Raw genomic sequence first — 27,077 nt, forward strand, 5'->3', positions numbered from 1 at the left:
CCTACATAATATCTAGAAACGTTGCTTCTATGTGTAACTTCATCCTAGTTCTAGGACTTTTCATTTCTGAAATCAGAGATGTTTGCTATTTTGGTAGTAGAAACTTGCCTGCTCACTCTCCTCCACTGACATGCAAGTGAATTAGTGTTATTAATAATTCTGTGCTAAAATGGACAAAAGAAGCATCATGAATCTGGGGTTTTTTTTCTGTCACATCTGTGGTCTTTGCTTGGCAGATTCCACCACCTCCCCAGAAGGATCCAAGAAGAGAGACAAAGAAAAGAAAAATGACAGAAGATGATAAGGCATGGTTATCATCAGTCAGGAGAATAGGCACTTGTTCACTTGTTTCCAGGCAGTACTCACCAGGTATTCAGCCCCCAGAACCCATGTCCGAGGCGGAAACTCAGTTATTGAACTAAATCACAAGGCCACATGTAGAGAAGCAAAGGTGAGTCGACGTGGAGTCTCAGGGTGGCCCGAGGTGGCCCGAGGTCTTCTTGCCTTGATCGTGTCTCTAAGCTGGTCTGTCTGCATGTGGAGCCCAGAGCAGGGTCTACCATGTGGGGAACAGTCAGGCCACTACAGTTGTGCAACTTGCACACGAGTGCACCTGGCCAGGCTGAACTCTAGCTTAGAGCTCCTATTCGCCAAGCACGGTGCCTCACACTGCGTGTGTTGACTTACTGGAAGCACCTGTTAAAAATCCCTAAAGGACTCCCTATGTACTTGGGTGACCCAGTTAGGAGGTGGATATGGTCCAGAGCTCATTATTAGGCAGGTCTTCCAATGCACACTTCTAGAGATCTTTGAAGATGTTATGGGTGTCTCTGTAACTGCAGGTATAACATCTTCAAGGCTATCTCTAGAAGTGTGAATTTGAAGATTGAAAGCAAAAGACTGGCTCATCACTCTCCTTCACACTGTGTCCCGTTCACTACCAGAACATCTATCGCTGGTTGTGAGATGTTTGTGTGAATCCGAAAAAGGGAGATCCAACCCCTCACCAGCCACCATGGTTTAATAGTCGGAGAGTGAGCCAGATTTGAGTTCTGCTCTGCCTCTGGCCAACCTGCACAGTCACCCTTGGTGGCTCTGCCTATATGCCAGTTTTAAAATAACTCTGTAAATCATTTTGCAAATGGCAAAATTATATTCTCTTTGCCTAAAGTATTAAATGCTGTCACAACTAAAAAATTCCACAAGTTTTGTAACTATGTTTTAGCACATCTGTATCTTAAATGTATCAGGACTGTCACTAAATAGAAGTGGCCAGGATCTCTCTCTCTCTCTCACTAACCTCTGGGAAGCCCTGGCCAAGGAACAGGAGGGAGGGTGGCAGGAGCTAGAGTGAGGCAAGGCTGACACCTTCCACTGCAAGCACTGTAGCTAAAAGGCTGCTTGTCAGCTCTAATCATTTTTCCTGCAGGAAATGTCATTGCTTCATTGCATTGCAAGAAAATGATGTCATGGTGTGGGGCCCTGATCCATTTCCTGACTTTTAACCTGAATCTTGTAACCTTTTTCAGCTGTACTGTACCCAGAAAAAAATGAAATGCATTGAATGTAAAGGCCAGTGTGTCTCATTAAGGCCTCTGAGGTTCCACGATGGGGGTGACTTCTGCATATACATTAATGATCGAAATACAGTTTTGTTTGGGTGTTACATTCTCGGTATGGCATGGGCCCAGGACACATCTTTAAGATGTATCTGTGATTTCTTGGCAGAAACCTTTGCTATACTGAGTGAAATTAGTGGGGACAATGTTAAATTTAATTAGGAAGACTTGCTTAGTTTTGGCTTTGTGGTGGTGGTCTTCGCTGTTAAATTCTGTGTGAACATGCATAATGGTCCCTGAACTGATATTTAAAATTTTACATACTGCATTTGTGTCTCCGTGTCTTAGGATTGGTTACAACCCCAGCCTAAATGACATTATTAAGCTATTTCCTGGAATGTCAAGGGTTGAAATTGCCCTGTCAAGAACGACTCTGTTCTTTCAGGGTTTCAGAGAGCAAGGGCTCAGATTGCATTCTTGCTCTGTTATTGTAAGTTTTTCCCTGGCAGGAAACCACTAGATCTCAGAAAATTTGCATATATCCAATGAGAGTGATCTCCTGTATGGAGGTTTTCAAGATTGCATGACAACACTGTGGAAGAATCTCATATGGGGAAAGGGGATTTTTTTTTGCTTTCCCCAAGCCCCATTTTAAATAGTTTCCTTCCCACAAGCTGATGTGTCCACATTCAGAGTTATAAGTAACCCAGCCTATTTTCCCGCCTTGGCGCCTGCCACTAGTCCAGTTATATCAACAGCCCCACAAAACTGAGAACAGGCTGTTTAAAGTAAAAGTGCCTTATTCTTTGCACTCTGTAAAGCAAATTTTTGGGAGTGGGCATGTGTAAGCTAGAGTGTGAGCTTCTCTGACATAATCTGTAAAATGATGCTAATCTGGATTAGAATGATGCCTGGGAAGATTAAAAGAAAGTAAATTTAGTAAGATGTACTTTAGATGTACTTTAAAGAAATTAGAGATATCTACACATATACTTTGGAGAAGGCAATGGCACCCCACTCCAGTACTCTTGGCTGGAAAATCCCATGAACGGAGGAGCCTGGTACGCTGCAGTCCATGGGGTTGCTAAGAGTCAGACACGACTGAGCGACTTCACTTTCACTTTTCACTTTCGTGCATTGGAGAGGGAAATGGCAACCCACTCCAGTGTTCTTGCCTGGAGAAACCCAGGGACAGGGGAGCCTGGTGGGCTGCCGTCTCTGGGGTCGCACAGAGTCGGACATGACTGAAGCGACTTAGCAGCAGCAGCATGTGATGATGAGCATTAATCGTTTAGTTTCCCCAGGCAAAGGCATAGCAAAAAACCCAGTACTCTGTACTTGCAAGAGCTATAAATAACCGGACATATTTCTTTATTTCTGATTAACAGTTTATACGTGGGATTCCAGTTAACCTAAAGCACTTGCTGTTGGCCTACTTCTCTTATGTATCCATTTGGGATCCTCAGAATTGTGCACATTTTGCTGAGAGTCACTTGCAAAAGTTCCAAGAAGTGACTATTGGATTTACCGACCCAACAGTTAGTGCTATAGGGGCTGGAACGCCAACTATTGATAAAATGCCCAGATTGTTGTTATTTAGTCGCTAAGTCTTGTCTGACTCTTTGTGACTCCATAGACTGTAGCCGTCAGGCTCCTCCGTCCATAGGATTTCCCAGGCAAGAATACTTAAGTGGGTTGCCATTTCCTCCTCCAGGGGATCTTCTTGACCCAGGGATCGAAACTGTGTCTCCTGCTTGGCAGGCAGATTCTTTACCACTGAGCCACCTGGGAAGTCCAGTCATACTCATACCAGTCTTAAAAATGCCTGAGTCACCTTAAATCCTTTTAGAACAGAATAGGATATAAATAGGAAAACAAAATGTAAGAAGACAAATAAGTAGCCGTGGTGCCCAATACTAGCTGGGAATGCTCAATTAATATTAAAATCAATTCAGATAATATACTGATAAAATTGAAGTCCCTACCTGTATAATCACCAGGCCTGGGGCTAGATACCTTATTACTGCATTAAGTGACAGATAAACATGTGTTGATTTGTGAGCTACCACTGGGAAGCACCTTAAAGGCTTCCATACACCAGCAATTGAGCTGTGTGTCTTTGAACATGTCACTTAGCCTCTCTGAATGTTAAGTTTTCATTTGTAGAATGAAGGTATTTAGCATTGTTATGTCTATGGTGTTAGGTCAAAAATTTTCTGTACTTCTCCATTCTCAAAAGAATGGACTTTTTAGAGACTTATATTCAAAGGTATGTAATAACTGTGTTGAATAAACCAATATCACTTGACACTAATTTTGAGTGCTTACCGTGTGTAAAATAGATAGCTAGTAGGAAATTGCTGTGCAGCACAGGGAACTCAGCTTGGTGCTCTGTGACAGCCTTAGAGGGGTGTGAGGTTGGATCAAAAGGGAGGAGATATATATATATACATATAGCTGATTCACTTTGTTGTACAGCAGAAACCAACACAATTTTCTAAAGCAATTGTCCTCCAATTTAAAAAAATAAACACATAATAACTTTAAAAAAAATTTGAGTGCTTAGGCTTTCTGCTTGACTCATATGCTTGACTCATATATGCTTGACTCATATAGTATCACTGAATTCTCTCTGCAGGTCTGGGGATTAGCCTTGAGCATTAGCTCCATTTGATTAGGGAGGAAACAGAGACTATTGCCTAAAATGACAGAGGGCCAGGAGCTGAATCCAGGTATTTTTCATTCCAAGGTTGCATCCATTCTCGGCTACACTACACCAGTGCATCTCAAACTTTAGTGTGCATCAGGATGACCTGGAGGAGGGCTTCCTAAAATAGAGTGTGGGACCCAACACTAGAGTCTCCAGTTATTACACATTCCCAGCTGATGTTGCAGATCTTAGAACCACATTTGAGAACCACTGAACTGTGCTCTCAAGGGCTACAGATGCAAGACCAAGACATAGAGACTGTGAAAAGCAGGTCTCCAGCCAAGACAAGAAAGACTTCTACATTTAGAGCCATTCAATAGCTGTCTAGTCAAGGCTATGGTTTTTCCAGTGTTCATGTATGGATGTGAGAGTTGGACTGTGAAGAAGACTGAGCACCGAAAAATTGATGCTTTTGAACTGTGGTGTTGGAGAAGACTCTTGAGAGTCCCTTGGACTGCAAGGAGATCCAACCAGTCCATTCTGAAGGAGATCAGCCCTGGGATTTCTTTGGAAGGAATGATGCTAAAGCTGAAACTCCAGTATTTGGCCACCTCATGCAAAAAGTTGACTCATTGGAAAAGACTGATGCTGGGAGGGATTGGGGGCAGGAGGAGAAGGGGACGACAGAGGATGAGATGGCTGGATGGCATCACTGACTCGATGGATGTGAGTCTGAGTGAACTCGGAAAGTTGGTGATGGACAGGGAGGCCTGGCATGCTGCAATTCATGGGGTCGCAAAGAGTCGGACACGACTGAGTGACTGAACTGAACTGAACTGAATAGCTGATGGAGGATGCCTTTTGGAAATGGCTGAGCTGTCAGGAGCATATGGATCTTGGATAGTTGATGAAAATTTGGTCTAAAGTCCTCTACCAAAGTGTTAGTTGCTAAGTCGTTTCCAACTCTTTGTGACCCCATAGACCGAAGAGCCTGGTAGCCTGCAGTCCATGGGGTCGCGAAGAGTCGGACACTACTGAGCGACTTCACTTTCACTTTTCACTTTCATGCATTGGAGAAGGAAATGGCAATCCACTCCAGTATTCTTGCCTGGAGAATCCCAGGGACGGAGGAGCCTGTTGGGCTGCCATCTATGGGGTCGCACAGAGTCGGACACAACTGCCGTGACTTAGCAGCAGCAGCAGCAGACTGTAGCCCATCAGGCTCTTCTGTCCATAGAATTCTCCAGCCAAGAATAGTGGAGTGGGTAGTCATTCCCTTCTCCAAGGAATCTTCCTGACCCAGCGATCAAACCCTGGTCTCCCATATTACAGGCAGATTCTTTACTGTCTGAGCCACCAGGGAAGCCCAACTAAAGTCCTTTCTAATTAATTAAACTGTTTGTCCTAAGTGCCAAAGACCAGCTATAGAGAGGTCAGGAGGGAGGGCCATAGACCCCCTGCAGGAGACCTTTCTCATTATGCCCACAATTCAATTGTGCTTTGAAGATTTAGAATCACTTCCGTAATGGCAATGAAGAAAGGCTGAAAAGCATTTCCTTAATTTGGATAATATGAAATTACAGTTTAATGGAACATCACACAAAGAACAAGAGGAACTTAAAACATTTATTCACTTCTATTTCTATTTCAAATTTTAAAATTCTATGACAACAATGACATAATTTCAATTTTTGTATCATAGCATATAAATCAGAAAAAGGTTAAGCATCAAAGGGCTAAAGTGTACAATTATTTCAATTTTTACTTTATAAGAACATAGAGGAAAAAAGTTTAAAGATCAAAATAATTTTAGAAATATCTCAAAATAATGGTCACAAATATGACAAATTTAAGAGGAACATTGCTTCAAATTTATTGTCCATTCTTTTGACCCTAGGAAGAAAAAAATACAATACTGTTTATTTCTACAATTTATCAAAGAAAATAGAGTGTCATTTCTGACATTTAATTTAGCCTTTTTTATGTCACAGGAACCCAGTGAAGAATGACTCAAGTAACAGCATCATGGTACCGCTTAAGGATTTAAAAGGAATCACTAGAGAGAACAAAATTGGTGATACTGGTGGAGGGGCATGGCAGAGAAATATAAAAAAAGAACTACGTGTGTCATAAAATATCTGGCATACGCATGAAACGGTCTGGAAGAACCACTACTTTTGCGGGCAGGGTTGTCTATGGAGTGGGGACTCTCTCTGTTCATTGTCTCTTTTGGTCATTTGTTGTTTATTTTGTCTGCTTTGGGTTTTTTTGATAATTACAGAAGGCTAAAGGGCACGTTCTGAAATCTTGACTGAGCCAAGAATTTAAATTTGATTAGAATCGAGGGGAAGAAAGCAAACGCGTGAGGACTTGTCAAATACTATGCTCAGTGTGAGGCTCTTAATAGTAATTATATCATTTCATTTTTCAACATGTGAGGTAGGTGTTGTCTCCATTTTACCAACAGGGAAACTTAGGCTCAAAGAGGTTTCAATATTGATTTGTTCAAGGCTACTCAAATAGTGGATGATAGAAGAAGCCATCACCCTTCAAGCTGTTTGACTTAAACAGTATATATCAGGTTCTTCGTGTAGCCTACTACTGAAAGCAACTCTTCAGTAAACCACCACTCCCTGGTTGTTATTGTTTTTCAGTGGCTCAGTCATGTCCGACTCTCTGTGACCCTATGGAGTGCAGCAGAGAATCCAAATCTACTTTTCTATGTATTCATTTCTGGAGATTCTACTTGGATTCCATGACCATAGTAAATTTCCCCATGACATGTAAATTGTCTTTACATTTAAAATTCTCCTGCTGTAGGTTTAAGTAAGATTTTAGCTATGGCTAGAGGAAAAGGAGTACGTCAAGGCTATATATTGTCACTCTGCTTATTTAACTCATATGCAGAGTACACCATGAGAAACGCTGGGCTGGAAGAAGCACAAGCTGGAATCAAGATTGCCAGGAGAAATATCAATAACTTCAGATATGCAGATGACACCACCCTTAGGGCAGAAAGTGAAGAGGAACTAAAAAGCCTCTTGATGAAAGTGAAAGAGGAGAGTGAAAAAGTTGGCTTAAACCTCAACATTCAGAAAATTAAGATCATGGCATCCAGTTCCATCACTTCATGGGAAATAGATGGGGAAACAGTGGAAACAGTGTCAGACTTTATTTTTCTGGGCTCCAAAATCACTGCAGATGGTGACTGCAGCCATGAAATTAAAAGACACTTACTCCTTGGAAGAAAAGTTATGACAAACCTAGATAGCATATTGAAAAGCAGAGACATTACTTTGCCAACAAAGGTGTGTCTAGTCAAGGCTATGGTTTTTCCAGTGGTCATGTATGGATGTGAGAGTTGGACTGTGAAGAAAGCCGAGTGCCAAAGAATTGATGCTTTTGAACTGTGGTTTTGGAGAAGACTCTTGAGAGTCCCTTGGACTGCAAGGAGATCCAACCAGTCCATCCTAAAGGAGATCAGTCCTGGGTGTTCATTGGAAGGACTGATGCTGAGGCTGAAACTCCAATACATTGGCCTCATGCGAAAAGTTGCCTTATTGGAAAAGACTCTGATGCTGGGAGTGACTGGGGGCAGGAGGAGAAAGGGACAACAGGATTAGATGGCTGGATGGCATCACCGACTCGACGGACATGAGTCTGGGTAAACTCTGGGGTTGGTGATGGACAGGGAGGCCTGGAGTGCTGCGATTCATGGGGTCGCAGAGAGTTGGACACGACTGAGCAATTGAACTAAACTGAACAGAGAGGATATAAAAATGACATTTAGTATTGCAACCTGCTTCTCTCTTCCTCTTTTGATTCTCACACTCCCAGTCTCACCTTTCTTGCTCACCGTAGTCCCTGAACTTGAGGAACTCACGTGCTCAGAGAGGAGCTTGAGTACACATGATGTCATGTGAAGGAGTGTGAAGGGGAAAGCAGGGGAATGATACAAACAGATCTGAACTTGAGAGTTCATTCTAGTGCCTGTGTGGAGGATACTTTTTAAGAAAGAGATTGTAAGTGAAGAAGTCTGAGTGAGAGAATATGGGACCCCAACCAGGGTCCCCACGGTTGGTATAGAGAAAAGAGGACAGAGTAGAGAAACACTTGAGAGGTATGGTACAGTTGTCAGGAGAGGAAGTGTCATAATGTCTGGACTGGTTCCTCACCTCCCAAAGCCTCCATTATGTTTCACCCTCATTACTTCCTCTCTTTCTCTCCCATCTTTCATTTGAAGAGGGGTCTCAGGCATCCAATAATAGCTGTCAAGTATTCCCTTCAATTAATAAAATTTAAAGTGTCCAGCCAACAATGTTGCAATCTTAAATGGCTTTGTATTCATAGATTAGCACCATTACAGTCATTTTGAAATATTCACTAGCAGAAATTGAGTTTTCTTTGTTGAAAACTGAATTTACATGATTATAGGGAATGGAGGCTTCTGATTTCTACTTAAGTTTCTGCTCTGTTATGAAATAAAAATTTCTTCTTTCTTTTAAATCTATTTCTAATTTTTAAAACTATGACATTTAAAATTTGTTAAAAATATATTCACAATAATATTTTACATTGAAAGTGAGGAACAAGGGGGAAAGCCTATTAGGATATTTTTTATTAAATGTTTCAATTGACTGCATGTTAAAAGGAAAATATGTTGAACTCAAAACAATATATAAAGTAAAATTCAACAGAAAGCAGTTCTCTGGTTGCTAACCCCTCCCCACCTATTGCTCCCTCTTTGACAAAATATCAAGCTTATTTTAATACATTACAATGGACACTTTAGTTCATTTCCTCTCTTAGTAAGTTGCTATCACCCTTGGCATGGTCCCACTGATTAAATAGAAAGAAAATATCCTGGGGAAAATACTTCCATTTCTAAAATATGAGTTAATTTTGGTCTGTGAGTAACATAAGAAAAATTGTCCATTAAAAGCATGATTATGCCAAGTCACTTGGAGTACATAAAACTGGAGATACACCACCTAAGAGGTGTGATCCAGTAACAAGGAACCTGGCCTCCAGGCCTGCAAGCCCTGGGAGAGAACCCTGATCTGACAAGAATACCTCGACCTCCTCATCTGTGAAATGAGTTCAATGAGCTTTGGAGTGTTGTGAGGAATACAGTGAGCAAAGCATCTGATGAACAGCAGCTGCCCAATAAATAGCACCTATAGTTATTCTTCTATTCCCCAGTTTTATGTAACTACTATTATTATTCCAAACAAACTTATGAGGTAAACGGAATAGTGATACCCCGCATTGTGATTCTTTTCCTAGATTCTGATTTTTCTACTGACCAATTTGAGAAGACCACACTATAGAATTTATGAGGAAGAAACACAGTGCATTCTTACAGTTGCATGATCCTGCTTGAGTTTTACTGGATCTACCCAAAGGGATTAGTTCCCAGAGGCACCAGAAAGACCTTGCTATATAGCCCACATGGAACCTCAGACCTTTAGAAGAAGAGTTATAGATGAACTTGTTTCAAAACACTTTTCTATTGCTAATGATGCAGAGTAGGTTTTCTGGAAGATTAAGAACCAGTACATTGCTGCTAATCTGCCTTTAGTTTGAAGAAATGGAAGCCGTCCACTTATAATCTGTCCCCATGTTTTAAATTGCATTTAAAGGGTTTACCTACACATTTTATGGCAAATATTTCTCAATTCATTAAAAAAAAATAAAACCATCATATCACATGATAAGGGGAAAATATTTTCTTTCCCCCTTTCATTAAAAAAAAAAAAACCCAAACATAACAATGAATAATGAAAGGAAAACAAATGAAGCCATTCCATTCCATGGAGGAGGGGCACAGTAGCTGCAGGGGACAGCTGCAGTCTTTCTGGCATCCCAATTCTTTCCTTTCTCATCACTTTATTACTTACCGAACCAAGAATGTAGACAATTTCAGCTATGGTTGTTTTGCATTTTAATTTTTCAACTTAAATTTTATGTGGTGCTCATTTGCCCCATGCACTGAGTGCTAAGCCCACAGGATCACTTCAGTGTGTTGTTGTATGGAGCCACACAAGCAGGGGACTCTCAGTCCTTTCCCAGCTCCACCCCTTCCCATGAGGCCCTACAAATTTGGAAGGACTCACTGTCTTGGTCAGCCTAGACTGCTATAACATACAACCAGGGAATGGATGGCTTAAGCCTCAGATATTTGTTACAGTTCTGGCGGCTGGACTTCCAAGATCAAGGTGTCAACAGATTCAGTGTCTGGTAGGAGCCCACTTCCTAGTTTGTAGATGGTCCCCTTCTTGCTGTATACTGTTTTGGGGAAGAGAGAAAAAGCACTGGTCTTTTCATTTTCTTATAAGGGCACTAACCCCATCTCTGGTCCCATCACTTCATGGGAAATAGATGGGGAAACAGTGGAAACACTGTCAGACTTTATTTTTCTGGGCTCCAAAATCACCGCAGATGGTGACTGCAGCCATGAAATTAAAAGACGCTTACTCCTTGGAAGAAAAGTTATGACCAACCTAGATAGCATATTGAAAAGCAGAGACATTACTTTGCCAACAAAGGTCCGTCTAATCAAGGCTATGGTTTTTCCAGTGGTCATGTATGGATGTGAGAGTTGGACTGTGAAGAAAGCTGAGCGCCGAAGAATTGATGCTTTTGAACTGTGGTGTTGGAGAAGACTCTTGAGAGTCCCTTGGACTGCAAGGAGATCAAACCAGTCCATCCTAAAGGAGATCAGTCCTGGGATTTCTTTGATAGGAATGATGCTAAAGCTGAAACTCCAGTACTTTGGCCACCTCATGCGAAGAGTTGACTCATTGGAAAAGACTCTGATGCTGGGAGTGACTGGGGGCAGGAGGAGAAGGGGACGACAGAGGATGAGATGGCTGGATGGCATCACTGACTCGATGGACCTGAGTCTGAGTGAACTCCGGGAGTTGGTGATGGACAGGGAAGCCTGGCGTGCTGTGATTCATGGAGTCACAAAGAGTCGGACACAACTGAGCGACTGAACTGAACTGAACTGAACCCCATCACAGAGTTTCTGATGACTGTCATGACCTCATCCAAATCTAATTACTGCCCAAAGACCCACATCTCTTAATACCATCACAGTAGGGGTTAGGGCTTAGAATTTGGGGGGTGATAACATTGGAGAAGGAAATGGCAGCCTACTCCAGTATTCTTGCCTGGAGAAGTCCTTGGACAGAGGAGCTTGGCAGGCTACAGTCACAGTCACAAAGAGTCAGAGATGACTGGAGCAACTTAGCATGCATGCACATGCACGAATATTTAGTCTGTAGCACTCACACCATGCTTTCGTGTTTGTCAAAATCATCACACCCTTCACACCTCTTTCAAACACTTCTTCTTCCGATTTTAGTTGGGTACCAATTGACTGCATGCTCATACACCAGCGCTGTGTGACCTTCAGTAAGATGTTATCAACTATTTGTGTCTCTCCCCTCCCCAATCCATATGTTGAAACCCTAATCCCCACACTGTGATGGTATTTTGCAGTAAGTCATTTGGGAGAAGTTTACATGAGGTCATGAGTGTGGAGCTCCTGTGAGATTAATGTCTGTAAGAAATAGGAGACAATAAGATTGCTCTTCTCTACAACTGGGCCCTGGAAAGGCTATGTGCTCACTCAGTGAGAAGGCAGTCATCCACACCCAGGAAGAAGGCCTCACCAAAACCAACCATGCTAGCACTTTGATCTTGACTTCCAGTCTCTGGAACTGTGAGAAATAAATATGTGTTGGTTAAGCCACCCAGTCTATGGCATTTTTTAACAGCAGCTGAGCTGACTGGGACATGAAATGACTTCAATTCTACTGAACTGAAAAGGCACAGGAAGGAAGAAATAAAGAGTGTGGTGATTCCTAAGGGGGTACTTGATTCATTTTTGAAAACATGTTTTTGAACTTACAGAAACAAATCCTTAGGAGGGAATATTTTTCCACATAATATTGACTGTTACATATGGATCTGAAAAAAAATTGATTTTGTTCTACAGTACAACCATAATTTCCCCCAAATCCTCCTTCAAACCACCACTTTCTTCTTTTTATTTTTTATGATTTTTCATAGCTTTTGAGTTTTCTGCTGCTGCTGCTACTGCTGCTAAGTCACTTCAGTCGTGTCCAACTCTGTGCGACCCCATAGACGGCAGTCTACCAGGCTTCTCCGTCCCTGGGATTCTCCAGGTAAGAACACTGGAGTGGGTTGCCATTTCCTTCTCCAGTGCGTGAAAGCGAAAAGTGAAAGTGAAGTCGCTCAGTCGTGTCCGACCCTCAGTGACCCCATGGACTGCAGCCCACCAGGCTCCTCTGTTTATGGGACTTTCCAAGCAAGAGTACCGGAGTGGGGTGCCATTGCCTTCTCCAGAGTTTCCTGCTATGTAGTATATTTACACAAAAGAATTTTAATTTTCAGGCAGACACTTGAAAGTGAAGCTTTTAAAAGCATTTTCACTGTTTTGTTTATATGAAAAAGTGTGAATCAGCAGCATATTTTGCAATGTTTATTAGTTTTAAATAAAAATTTTTAAATATTACTTATCCAGTTCAGCATGTAGGGAATCTAACAACACAACTACATGAAGATTCATTAAAAGTAGAGTCACTATGTAGAATTCTGTATCCCAACAAATGATCCACCTTTCCTTCTAAAAAAGTTGTCTGTTTTCTAGAGTTTTGATAAACGATCCATTTATTCTACTGCTGAAAATTGTACCTAATGTAGCTGAGATTTCTTCATGATAACAAAGGTTTGTTCAGGCTACACATATTTCTTTTGGGCTCGGGGCAACAGTGGTCTATTTATTAATATAGGACATCATATCCCATTATGTCAGCCACTCATCCTTGCTAATGAAATGTGATTTTCCACCCCTACAGATTAAATGGCATCAAGTCATCTAAGAACATTCATCAAAGACATGCTTATTAAATTTATCTAGAACCCTCAACCACACTAGTACTCCATTTTATGTAAGTTGTATAACTGAAATTCTGTTCAGTAGTGATATTAAGTAAAGCTTGTGCTAGGAAGAGAATTTTCATCAGAATCTCTTGGGACGTGTGTTAAAAATGTACATTCCCTGCCTCCAACCCCAGAATTTCTGATGTAGTGTGAAAGAACCTGGAAAGGATTCTGAAACCTAGTTTCACAAGAACACTGGGTGTTTCTGATGTCATTGAACCCCTTTGAGTAGCATGTTGCAGTTCTACTGGGTCCTGAACTCAGCACAGAAACCACACACCTAGAAACTGTTCTGAGCAAGATGGACAAAGGCAAAAATCTGTGAAGTCACAGAATCTTTCTCTGCTTTCAATTAATTTTCTCTCTCTCCAGGCACTTTAGGTGGTCTCACTGTTGGGTTTCCATGGGGCTGTCTTACCATGTTCTGCATATATTTTTTTCATTCTTTTTTCCCTATCCTCCACCCGAGGTTAAACCTCAATGTTGTGGGGGTTCTGCCTAAAATGATAGCCAGATGTCTGATTAGCCACCCATGTGAAGGGGTTATGACTGTCAACTCTTTAATGGGTGGTTCTCCTAGGCATATGTTCCTTTTAACAAATGACTCTAGAAAGTTAGGTCATTCGCCACAAGGGAGGGATCTCAAATACTAAACTGCTCTGGCAGTACAGTGTGGGTGGTGATTTTGGTATGCTTGCCTTGTTTCTCAGAGAGTTGCTTGTAAAATCAACTCTGTTCCTAAGAATGTACAGGATTTCCTTTGCAGATTTATGAAGACATTGAAGAGGACAAGACTGACCACAAAAGGCATCGAGAGTGCCAAATTCTTGTCTTCCAGCTTTACTGGTCGGTGTTGATAGGATAAAACTAGAAAAAAATTGGCTAACATAACCCAAATTTACTTGACCCTGATATAATTCTAACTTGAATCATAAGGCCAGTATAAGAGTCTGTAGTGGGAAATATCTCTTTTTAGGGATAGGCTGTTCAACCCACAAAAGAGGGACCCAGTATCAACCATAGGAATTTTGAACCAGAAGTCCCTTATGCTATTCTTCCAATAAACCCACTGTAACCCTCAAGGAAGCCAAAGCCTTACATCTTAATGGTCTGGCAGAGGAGCAGAGGATGCAAGGCGGGTGATGAGGGAGCCCAGGGTAAATCTGGCCTAATGAAGAGAAATAGCTCCGAAGTCTGAATCTGGTCTTACTATCCACTAAGCTGTGTGATAAGCTGGGCAAGTCGTGTGAACTCTTTAGCCTCCGTTTACTATCTGTGAAATGGACACATACTAAATATTCAGTTTATATTTCTATTATCACATCATTAATATTATTATCAGCCCTTTTGGAAAAAGAAAGCTGAATCTGATGTTGATGTAAATCAGTCTCTTGGCTGGGGTAGAAGTAGAAAGAGGGGGAAAATTTTGGTTATACAAGATACACAGGTAAATAAGAGAGACAGATCAAGTATTAATATACCAAACTTTCCATGTTAGCATTTTAAATGGAACAAGAAGTGTCTGCCCTGTTCTGGAAACTTACATTGACATGTCCATTCTGGATAAGTCTTGCAGAAAGTGTGATGAACGCTGTCAGGGAGACACAGAGCATGGCAGAGCTCAGGCACAGGTCGAAGGCTTGCAGTGTCAGGTGGTACTCTTCATAGTGCGGTGGGTCCACACAGACTGATGGGAATTTTGCATACGGAAAAGGAAAAGCAACTGCATAACCGAGGTAATTGATCCCTGCAATCCCTGAGAGTGAGTAGAAGCAATACGGGCCAAGGAGAGCAGAAACCAAGGCTACTGTAAAATGAAGTGGGCATCCCATCATGCTCAGAATCACAAAGGTGAAACTAGCTTCCCACTGAAAATAAAACATAAACAGATGATTACTTTGGGAGCTCGATGTTTTAGAAGCTTCTTAGCAACACGAGGGAAAAAGAGAGGCTGCCTATTAATCTTTCCTACTGGGAAATGAAGAAGAAATGGTTTACAGCTACCTCTTTAGGTCCTTTTGTTTTCCTCTTGACCCTTCAATATGAGAGAATAACATGTCAACCCACTGGGGCAGAAATGAAATCAACTCCATTCAAGAAACATTTATTTATCTCCTATCCCATGTTGAGAACCAGTCTAGGGTGGGAAAAACAGAAATGAGTGAACAGAATCCCTGCCTTACTCTAGGACTTGGTTATTCAGGGTGTGGTCCATGGTCCAGGAGAACTGACACCCTCTGGGAGCTTATTAGAAATGGAGAATCTCAGTCTCTTGCAGATCTTCTGAGTCAGAATCTGCATTTTAACCAGAACCCCAGGTAACTCACACATAAAGTTTCAGAAGCTCTGCTGTGGCCATGGGAAGAGGAGCTATAATCTGCTCAAGGTAGTCTTTCTGTACTTGACTCTATGCTGTTGAAATGCAAGACACAGACTTTTCATCCTTTTTATGGGAGAAGCAGTAGAGAGATTGGAAAGAGATCCCAAACAGCAATTGAGAACTTGAAGATGAATCATTAAAACAGACAAGACTACAGATCCATTTTTGCAAAATGTAATTCAGGAAGACTAACACTGGTTCTGTTCTTCCCAAACTATTAATCAAATACTTAAATACCATAGTCAGTAACTTGTAGAAAATGCTTAGAGCAGGTATCAGATAAAAATTAGTCATTTAAAACAGTGTTTTATTGAAATGCATTATAATAAGGCATAAATTAGACAAAAGTCAGTTTTAATCAGAAATCACATTCTTTGTGTTCTATCCTGAACTAGTAGAGATTTGACCTTCAAACTTACTCTACCACTTTACTTGACATCTATGTATTTACCAGGTATCTCTGCGTCCACTCTTTGTGAGCCAACAGTAGGAGGATACCAGTTGTGATGGCCTGTAAAAGGAACATGGTAAAACAACATCCATGAGAGAAGGTGCCTCTGGAAAGAGTTCAATCTGCTTCACAGTTTGACAACTTTATCACGAACTGGAAGGAATTGCAGATAGCTAAGTGGGTTTATGGCTTTGATCACCTCCTCATCAGTGATGCCAATGAGGAAAAGAAGCCATCAGTGTCACAAAGACACGATTCACACAGGCTCATTTTTTAAATTTTCCATCTTGCCATTGCCATCACCGTTATAACCTTTACTACTGTAAGATGTCACTGCAATAAAAGCTTGGCTTTATAACCCTTGCCATATGTTTTATTTTGATTAATAGTCTATTGTTCTTTTTTCTCACAAATTGCTAAAATTACAAACAGAAGGAACTGGAATGGAAATGTGTCACAAAACTTCCTCCCCACCCCACCCCCACCCCACCCCACCCCTTGACCCCCGACAAACCCTCCCAGTAGCATATCTTCTACTGTTTGCTTTCTTCAGAGATTTTGCAGGCTTGCCCTGCTGGTGGGATACAAATCCATGATCTCTATTTTTCAAGTAATAAAAATTATTATTAGAATAAATGCATGACGGGGCATTTATGGTTCTAGGGGCAGTGGTGTCCAACTTTCCAAAAGAGATTTTTTTAACAGTCTCCGTTGAAGAAAAAGGTCCCAAATGCAGAATGAAAATAGTTCAACAAAGGAGGGAATGGTGTCATCAGAATTAAGTAACAGACAGTGGGGAAAAATTCTGGACTCATCTTCGATTTGGCACTGGGTCTGATGGAGACCTTTGTGGCCACTGAATCCAGAAATTGCTTATTCCCAACCCATAAATAATTTGTCCCTGTGCAAGGAATGTTTTGAGGTTGAGAGAGAAAACCAGGAAGAGATGTGCCTAAAATAAGATATAGAATGAGGACAGGACTAAAAATAGTTATAATTTAGGATTTTAAAATTTTACAGTTTAAGACAGAGAAATAAACTTCACTGTATGGTACCAACAAATTTAAGGAGAAAAAAAATCAGAGTTCTTACCAAAATGGTTTTGTGGGATGTTACTTTTTGTAGCTCCAGGTCTAGTATATTTATTGTTTTGAGAAACAGATTTTCATCTTCCTGGCATATTCTATTTTGAATATTGGATTTAGAGAATTTGAGAGTGAGGGGGAAAAGCACACACACAAACACTCACACAACACTTCTCATGCAGCTAAGCCTGAAATTCCAGATTTGGCATCACCATCCCATTAAACTCCCATGGATAAAAACAGAACCATCTGTAGTCAAACGAGGTTGGGCTTGATTCTGCAAGAGGAAAGTTTCCAAGCGACCCTATGGAGGTTGAGCCAGCATAAATAGTACAACAAAACAAGAGAATTATTAAGAGCAACTGTAGCACTGATGCTAAGCCTGGGGCCAATCTCTGCGTTCAGAGGCAAAGCGCTCAACTGACACGTCACTCCTCCACGCATGAGAAACTCTAAAGCAAACGAAATAAAAAGCAAAGGAGACACCTCTCCTGATTGAAGTCCAAGTAGATAACTGACATTATCAGATGCTTACATTCTAGATTGCCTTAACTACATTGGCACAAACCATTTCTTTCCTTTTAAAAGTTGAAAAGTCCTGCAGAATTGCAGCTGCCTGTTATTTCTGTTGTAGCTGCCAGCTTGAATTTTGCTTTGTTTACACAAAACTTTGAAAAAGATCTTTCATGGGGGAGGTTGGTGTATGAATGCCATTCAGTAACTTGTTCAATCCACCCTGAAGATGGTGACTCAGGACCCAAGCACACCCATCTCTTTTGGTGCCTGGCTGTGGGTGGGACATGGAGTGAGGGTGTTCCCCCAAGAGTCACAGGCTTTCCCCTTGCCTCCTTTCATTACAAAAAAATATATATTTTTAGATAGGGAAAAGGAAAAGAATTTTAAAAAGAGAGATTTGAGAATAGGGAAGAGAAGTCAATTGGGAAAAGGAAATGATGACATTTTGAGAGGTGAAGAGTTGGGCAGAGAGGGGCGGTCCGGTTGTGAGGAAAGGCAGAGGGGAGGCTGTGGTTGGGGAGGGTGTGAGTGCAGAGAGTGACCCAGCCCTGCAGCCTCTGCCTTCTCGTCTGGCTGTGGACCTGTTCTCTGGGAGCAGCTTGAGGGACATTACTTGGGTCTGGCAAAAGTTGCTGCTCATATTCTGCATGCTAATTGTGAACCCTCCCACTAAATCTTTAAATGGCCCCAGTAAGGATGCAGTTCCCAGAAGCAGATGAATTGAAGGAAGCAGAGAGCTTCACAGCAGAAATAGAAACTTTTAGAGGAATCCTAATAATATGGGTTAATTTACGCACTTACAGACATCTATTTTGGGGGTACTGGTTCATGATAGGCACTATGCCAATGGAATAACGATAATAACATTGAGAGTTTATTGTGCACTAACTGGATACCAGGCGTTCTACCAAACACTTTACGAGTGTTAATTCATTTAATCCTCACAATGAATGACCCTAGGAGGAAATCATTTTCTAGTTTTTAACTGAGGCACAGAGAAGCTAAATAAGAAAAGCAAGCTCACCAAGCAATAATTATACAAACCATGGCTCCAACTCTAAACGGAATTTACAGTCCAGATGTGAAAGGAAGGACATAAGAATGTCCACAAAATTAGGCAGGAAGAGTGAGTACTTTCTGTGTGGGAAGAGGTTGGTGACAAGATACCACTTCCGGGGGACAATCGCTGATGGAGGCGATTGCTTGAAGGATGGTTGTGATTTCAGTGGGAGAGACAGAGGAAAGGGCAGTGCAGGCAGCTGGGACCTCATATACACAGGGGGGAACATGGCAGGCGTGCTTGGGGAATGAAAGGTGAGAGGAGCCAGGACCATCAGAGGGTCAGTCCCTGGCAGAGAGGAGTAGGAAACCAGGCTTCAAAGCCACAACAGGCCAAGTGGAGGAGGGCCTCAAAATCCAGGCTAACAAACCTGAACTTTGGATGATGAAGCGACACTGAAGATTTTCAAAGACAGGACTAGATGGACACAGCAGAGGTTTAGAAAGATAAGCCATTTGTTGCATGCTGGATAGGTATGGAGTAAGACCTAGAGATCTCTGTAAGACCCTGCTCTTCAAGCTTTTTCTTTAAACCTCTACCCATAGTAAGATACATATTTTGCGTCATGGCCAAGTTATAAATATTTTTACATGATAACACATAACTTTATTATGTGATATAACTCTTTTCTGTTTGATTCTATTCTATATGTTTAAATACTCACTACCCCACAGCTTGATTTTATAATCCACTAACACACAGATTCTCACAGTTTAGCTATCAAAGTTTCAAGGCGTAAAACCTGAGTGGGGTGGGAAGTGGTAAGGAGGTTGGCGGGGTTGCGCAGTGAGAACAAAAAAGGAAAAGAACACAGCGATTTTGCCTCGTGGGAAAAATACCAGTTACTTGGCCGTGGATTGGACGTGGTGGGGTGGAAGTGGGGCTGAAATGGGCTGGATTAGTGTGTTGCTGCCCTGAGTACAGTCTTAAGGACCAGTAGTATCTCATCTCTTGGGAACTTGTCAGACATGCAGAATCTCAACTGCCCTTTAGAGTCATAGAATCAGAGCTGACATTTTTAACAAAATCTTTAGTTGTATTGGTGTTTTTCTTTCTGGCTTACTTCACTCTGTATAGTAGGCTCCAGTTTCATCCACCTCATTAGAACTGATTCAAATGTATTAAATGTATTAATGGCTGAGTAATATACTCCATTGTGTATATGTACCACAGCTTTCTTATCCATTCATCTGCTAATGGGCATCTAGGTTGCTTCCATGTCCTGGCTATTATAAACAGTGCTGTGATGAACATTGGGGTACACGTGTCTCTTTCAATTCTGGTTTCCTTGGTGTATATGCCCAGTAGCGGGATTGCTGGGTCATAAGGCAGTTCTATTTCCAGTTTTTTAAGGAATCTCCACACATATATATGAAATTTAGAAAGATGGTAATGATAACCCTGTATGCGAGACAGCAAAAGAGACACAGATGTATAGAGCAGTCTTTTGGACTCTGTGGGAGAGGGAGAGGGTGGGATGATTTGGGAGAATGGCATTGAAACATGTATAATATCATATATGAAATGAATCACCAGTCCAGGTTCAATGCATGATACTGGATGCTTGGGGCTGGTGCACTGGAATGACCCAGAGGGATGATGGTATGGGGAGGGAGGAGGAAGGGGGGTTCAGGATGGGGAACATGTGTACACCTGTGGCGGATTCATGTTGATGTATGGCAAAACCAATACAATATTGTAAAGTAATTAACCTCCAATTAAAATAAATGAATTTATATTAAAAAATAAATAATTTTTTTAAAAAGAAAGAAAAAAAAAAAATCTCTAGTTGATTTGGCTTCCCAGGTGGCTCAGTGGTAAAGAAATTGCCCACCAATGCAGGAGACACAGGAGACACAAGTTCAATCCCTGGCTCAGGAAGATCCCCTGGAGAAGCGAATGGCAACCCATTCCAGTATTCTTGCATTGAGAATCCCATGGATGCAGGAGCCTGGCATTGCTCTGTCCATGGAGTTGTAGAGAGGTGGACCCAACTGAGCACGCATGTGCACACTGGCCACAAGTGTGCTAGTTGGTTCATATGCACGTTTCAGTTTGCGAAACACTAGAGGAAAGTGAAGGAAAATGAAAGTGAAGTCGCTCAGTCGTGTCCAACTCTTTGTGACCCCATGGTCGCAAAGACCTACACCAGGCTCCTCCATCTATGGGATTCTCCAGGCAAGAATACTGGAGTGGGATGCCATTTCCTTCTCCAGATCTTCCCAACCCAGGGATCGAACTCAGGTCTCCCACATTGCAGGCAGATGCTTTACCATCTGAGCCACCAGGAAAGCTAGAGGAAAGGATTAAGTCAAAATTCACTTGAGAGTTTGAAATTGAGTTCAAAGACTATCAAGTCAGAAGAAGAAATAAGTACTTTTGGCGGTAATATGATTACATTTTTGGACAAATTAAGCTTCAAAAAGCTTAGGTGATCTAAGTGGAAAACAGACCATTGGCTGGTTGGAAATCACAGGACTGCTGAAGCTATAAGAGTCTTAAGCATTTGGTGCCATCAAGCCCCTTCTCTAATGGTTGATGAAACTGGAGATTGCATGAATGAATCTAGCCGGCTTTTCTCCAAAGTTCCTATCTCCAAGCAGGACTGTGGGTGCAGCACCGCTGCTCACTGCTGGCCAAGCCACTGGACCCTGCAGGCTTTAGGTCTTGTTTTTAAATTCACTCCACTTCAGTCTCTTCATCAGAATTTGATCTACAGGCCAGGTTTTCCAGGATTAAAGTGGAGCTCAGTCCTTAAGGCACTATGATCTCCTTGCTGCGCACTTTCTAGCAGCTGATACCTTTAAATAACCTACATCAGAAATCCAAGGAAAACTGCCTATCGCGTTGCTGTCCAAATTGAGGTGAGAGTCTGAAAATGAATATTTGTGAAGACTAGAAAGCCTTGAATGAAAGTCACCAAACAAATACAAAGTATAGACGACTTCTAAAAATGTCTCTCTTCTAATCTCAAAAGAGATATGGAGTCATTTTCAAAAGAAAATATTATTGAAGTGTAAAAATCATCTTTCCACCAAAGGAAGATACATTCCACACACAAGTTGAGAAGTGATTGGCAGAGATGGCTGTAGGATGAGTCAGAGACCTTTTGAGATTGACCCTGATCAGACAGAGCTGTGGTTTACTAGGAAAACTCACTAGGAAAAAAAAATCAGACTGTTCCAAATTTAGATATTATTGAAAGAGTGAGTTTTCTTATTGCTTTCCTTCTCATGAGGGTTTTTTTTCCTGCTTCAGTATAAATATCAGCTGGACCTTTATTCTTTGCAGTCTAATCAGAGTTCAACTGTATAAGGAGTTTTGATCTATCAAAATGGAGAGCATGTGATTCACCACTCATTTAACACTGGCAATATCAGGCAAATACTGGCAAATATCAGGCAGTATTTACTGAATATATAGCATGATATTTACTCACTCTGTTTTAAGTGTTGGACATACAGCAGTGAACAAAATAGATTAAAAAAAATCCTGCCTTTGTACCATGCACATTTGGGGGGAAGTGTGACAATAAATAAGTCAATTACATGGTATATTAGATGGTATTAAGGGCCATGGGTGAAAAATAGAACAATGTATGAGAGACTGAGAATACCAACGTGGGGGAGGTTTATAATTTTAAATACAGCAATGAGGGAGGGCATCTGTGAGAAAGTGACATTTGACCCAAGAAGTGAAGGAAGTTAGGGAATAAGCTGTGTGAGAAAAGGCTTCAGACAGAGAACTGGCAGTGCAAAGGCCCTGAGGCAGACACACCTTGGAATGTGATGGGAAAGAAATGAGCTAAAAGTAGAGTGGTAGGAGGTGAGGTCCAGGAGGTAACATGATAGGGAACTCAGCATGTCATCAGGGAACAGAATGGGAGAGTGAGGCAGGTGCAAGGGATTAGGAACAAAGGGCTTGGACAGAGTGGGGCATAAATCAAAAGCATGGTATTAACTAGCATTTGTAGGGCTTTAAAATTGGCAAAACTCTTTATTATGAAGTCTTTGTTCAAATTGTGTTCCTTCTCTCTGAGCCTCTTAGGTTAGACAGTTTCACATGGGCGCTCTACCTGTGAAAGTCCATGTTCTAAAGGTAAAGGCAATGAAGAACCAGCTGAATGAGGGCCCTGCTCTTGACTACATACCAAGAATGTCAAAGTCAGGCCTTGAACAACGCCCACCTTCCCAAATCCTAACTCTCTGACTCTACTTCCCTATGCTGTCACTCTTAAAATCAAAAAGCCACTGACTAGTTCTGTGCTACCATATCATTTCTCTGGGCCTGATTAGCTAAATGAAGCATGATTAGTGAAACAGATGTTTGGTGTAGAAAGCTTATATTCAATAATTTGTGAACTAAATCAAATCACCAATATCTGTTGACTATATTATGATAGACCCAGCAGGGATAAGCAAAGATGTATAAGAAAGGGACACAGGGTTGAACTATAAACCATGGTTTTGTTAAACTCTGGGTCAATTGTAAAGTCAGAATTTTCTTTTTAATATTGAATAGAAAATATGAGAATTTGCTTCACACAGAAACTATTTTTTTGTGTGTGAATCTTTTGTTCTATAAATCTAGTTATATGTATGTTTCAATATCTATCTTTTTCCCTTGAAAGATTTATTTATGTACATTTCACGTCTTGATGTAAAATACTTTTCTTACTCTGGATCACCAACAAAGAAGTTGGTAGTCTTTTGTATAAGTGTAACTGTCATCTCTGCATTCTAGTAGATGTTTAATAAACATTTTCTTGAATGACTGTGTGGTTTGTGGTAGGGGTTGGGGGAAAGAGGAAAAGTTCAACACTTGGGTGGTGGTTGTAAAAAAAATGTGTTAAATAAAGAAAAGAAAAATGCCATCAAGTGGTTTCCACGTTCAGTTCCTTGCTCCTCCCATCCAGTGTTCCTCCATCTGCACACCATCATTAAAGCCCCCTAGACTGTGTGCCTTTAATAGCAAGACTTTATTTTACTTTCCATTGTAACTCAAGATTGTAGTAGGCTATCAATATATATTTATTTAATAAATAAATTAAAATGATATTTCCTAGGTATTTTCTTTTAAATGGTGTCTCCATTAAAGTTTGATTTTTTTTAAAAAGACTTAAGGGAATTCCCTGAAGGCTTCCCCTTCCAATGCAGAGGGGTGAGGGTTCAATTCCTGGTCAGGAAACTAAGATCCCACATGCCCCACAGCCAAAAAGACAAAAACAAAAAAAAACATAAAACAGAAGGAATATTGTAACGAATTCAGTAAAGACTTTTAAAACGGTCCACATGAAAAAAATCTTAGAAAAAGGACAAGATATTGCCCCTCTCAACAGTGGCTATATTGTAAGAGAAAACTCCATAAGATCAACAAGTTTCAAAATTGAATTATCTAGTTTCCAATAATGAGTATCAGGCATCCCGGGAAACAGTGAGAGAAGGATTTGTTGAATGTTCAGGCCTCTGTAACTCCTCTTCCATCATGCTACCACCTACTCCAAGGCTACGTGTGTTTGTTTCTTTGACCCAGAAGCTGAGGTACCAGTATGATGGTTCATCTGTGAGACCATTTAACAGGCAGACACTGAGCAGTTACTTGGTATCCACGTGTATTTGGCACATGCAGGTTTGGCAACACATGAAGCTAGTGAAGCCCATCACCCAACTTCTTCAGTTACTTTCAGTGCAAACAGTTTTGTTCAAAGAAAAGGATGGGAGAACTAAGGTTTGGGGCTTGCAAACTTTTTGGTCACATAAACACAACCTTAGTGTTTCTAATAAAAGTATTTGCCTGAAAATCATTTTACTTTGTTCTTCATTTAAAAATTATTTTTCATGGTTTGTATTTTTTTTCTACACTCAGATTTTGAAAGATAGATTCCAATTTCTCAGAATGTCAAGGTGATAAGAGTAAAATAAAGTAACTTTTGAGAGAATAGCATTTCATTATAGTATATCTGATACATTGTGTGTGTGTGCATGCTAAGTCACTTCAGCCATGTCCGACTCTTTGCAACCGCACAGACTGAAGCCCACCAGGCTCTTGTGTCCATGGGATTCTCCAGGTAAGAATACCAGAGAGGGCTGCCATGCCCTCCTTCAGGGAATCTTCCCAACCCAGAGACTGAACCAATGTCTCTTATGTCTCCTGCATTGGCAGGCAGGTTTGCCACTAATGCCACCTGATATACTGTATACATGATTAAATGACATTAAGAAATACTTATATTTTAAAAGATAACTAATAGAAATCAATGTTCTAAGGTACAATCTGATTTTCTGTAGAATTTTTATGTCTTCATGTTGTTGAAAAACTTTAAAAGATGTATCATTCTCATCCCACTTTCCCCTCCCTTTTTCCTTTATTCTCTCAACACATGTAATAAAAACATTAATATTAAAATATTTTCCTACCAAAACTCCATTCCAAATGGGACAGGCAATCCAGACACTCCATCCCGTGAACCAAAACTTGCAGGAAAAGACTGGGAAGAAAGCAATAACTCCAGAGAATACACTGAGAGCCCCCAGAGTAATGAGAACCCAGCCAGCAGACTGGTATAAATGCTGCATTTTCCTCTGTGATCTGGGTCCTGGGTCTCAAAGACGTCCCGTTACCAAAACATGAGAGTATGTCAGGCCTTGATAAACAGAAGTTTCTAAGAGACAGTAGCCATGACACATGTGGACTGTTGATCCACTTGGAAACAAGATTATATTTGTTTTTAGTGAAATAATAACAAAATGGAGTGAAATAATCCTCGACATAAATTTGACACAATAAATTCTAATACTTCAGACAGAGACAGAGAGATCATTCCTTGTTTTGGGCCACCGCCTTCATTCCCTTCATTCTGCCCTGTCGTGGGGAGTGACCACTTCCTGGCTTAATCAGATTCAAAGGCTTGCTGACTGAGCTAATTGTTTCTCAACTCAACCTGCCTGGTGGTTGCAGCAGAAAGCCAACATCCTTTGTGCACAATAGATCCACTTTCCCAGCACAATTTCCCACAAAACAAAGTAAAAATAAGCACTCTGATCATTTTTCAGTACATTTAATTTAAATGATTTAAAGCAAAAGCAAGACCTCTCCATCCCTTCAAAGTTCAGTTCTACTTATAATTTTTGAATTTTTGATATGAATTTATCCCCCAACCGGCACAAGCTTCATTAGGGACTTCTACATTGTTTTCACTAAACCAGCTTCACCTCAGTTAATTTATTGTTAATTCAATTATCAAGTAAAGGGCAAAGATGGAAATGTATGCAGTTATAAAATAAACTTTGAGGAGTAATTCATTATTTGGTTGAATTATTGATCTCCATGAATTGTAATTCAAAATTTAGATGATGGGCTCATCAACATTTAAGCAATCACAAAAGTTCATCTCTTAATTTTCATGTGTTGTGAGAAAGTGACTTGTATTTGCTTTTGACTCAAAGGACAGGTTTGACCATCTCCTTCAAGATAACATCTGGAAAACACAGACCACTTGCAGACGACTTGTGATTAAATAGCCTATGCAATGTTAGTACCTTTTCTCTTTTTCCTTAAATAAAATGAGGAAAATAATTTTGTTGATGAAAAGATTGTGGTGTAGAACAAGGCTTTTGGAGTCCAACAGCTAGGATCCTGTCCTAGTTCCAATCTCTACCAGGGATACGTCCTTAAGCAAGGGCAAGTCACTTAGATTTTCTAGGACTGTTTTTTCATTTGGGGAGTGGGAACAAAATTAGCGTTTATCTTACTAGGTGATGGTTGTGAGGATTAAATGAGCCAATACAGGTAAAATGTGTAGCACTGAGCATGCATGCTCAGTCACTCAGTTGTGTCCGACTCTTTGTGACCCCAAGGACTGTAGCCTGCCAGGCTCCTCTGACCCTGGGATTCTCCAGGCAAGAATACTGGAGTGGGTTGCCATGCCCTCCTCCATAGCTGTGGCTAAGTCGCTTCAGTCGTGTCTGTCTCTGTGCGACCCCAGAGACGGCAGCCCACCAGTCTCCCCCGTCCCTGGGATTCTCCAGGCAAGAACACTGGAGTGGGTTGCCATTTCCTTCTCCAATGCATGAAAGTGAAAAGTGAAAGTGAAGTCGCTCAGTCATGTCCAACTCTCAGCGACCCCATGGACTGCAACCCACCAGGCTCTGCCGTCCCTGGGATTCTCCAGGTAAGAATACTGGAGTGGGGTGCCATTTCCTTCTCCATAGCACTGACCTCCAAATAGCAAAGATGCCTGAGAAGATACCTGTTATTTTATCAGGATGTTCCATCTTTGGAGTTCTTTCAGAAGTAAGAGACAAAGGCACAGTTTTCATTGTTTCTCTTATCTGTCATCTTACAGACACTATGTTTGACCTTTGCTGATAGCTTGGAAAAGCTCCCAAAGGATGCTCGTGGGTA

At 41.1% G+C, this 27,077-nt stretch overlaps 1 protein-coding gene and 1 long non-coding RNA gene across 5 annotated transcripts; one reads left to right on the top strand and one right to left on the bottom strand.

Moving 5' to 3' along the window:
• Window positions 1-5,815: 5,815 nt before the first annotated feature.
• Window positions 5,816-25,339, bottom strand: TMEM212 (transmembrane protein 212). 3 transcript variants are annotated; one of them, XM_061415812.1, is made up of 4 exons: window positions 25,091-25,338; window positions 16,014-16,073; window positions 14,727-15,050; window positions 5,816-10,497 (listed from the first exon to the last, which is right to left on the bottom strand). In XM_061415812.1, exons 1-4 carry the CDS (start codon window positions 25,247-25,249, stop codon window positions 10,465-10,467), a joined length of 576 nt encoding a protein of 191 aa, XP_061271796.1. In that variant the 5' UTR covers window positions 25,250-25,338; the 3' UTR covers window positions 5,816-10,464. The 3 variants fall into 3 exon arrangements, with proteins under 3 accessions (XP_061271796.1, XP_061271806.1, XP_061271786.1); XM_061415822.1 differs by having other exon boundaries at window positions 5,816-6,102; window positions 25,091-25,335; XM_061415802.1 differs by having other exon boundaries at window positions 5,816-15,050; window positions 25,091-25,339.
• On the top strand, window positions 13,478-16,371 carry LOC133247269 (uncharacterized). 2 transcript variants are annotated; one of them, XR_009736348.1, is made up of 5 exons: window positions 13,478-13,563; window positions 13,949-14,028; window positions 14,751-14,918; window positions 15,493-15,568; window positions 16,017-16,371. It is a non-coding gene; the product is annotated as an uncharacterized LOC133247269 (long non-coding RNA). The 2 variants fall into 2 exon arrangements; XR_009736350.1 differs by lacking the exons at window positions 13,478-13,563; window positions 15,493-15,568.
• Window positions 25,340-27,077: the final 1,738 nt, after the last annotated feature.

Source organism: Bos javanicus, chromosome 1 (genome assembly GCF_032452875.1).
Source record: "Bos javanicus breed banteng chromosome 1, ARS-OSU_banteng_1.0, whole genome shotgun sequence".
Taxonomy (NCBI): domain Eukaryota; kingdom Metazoa; phylum Chordata; class Mammalia; order Artiodactyla; family Bovidae; genus Bos; species Bos javanicus.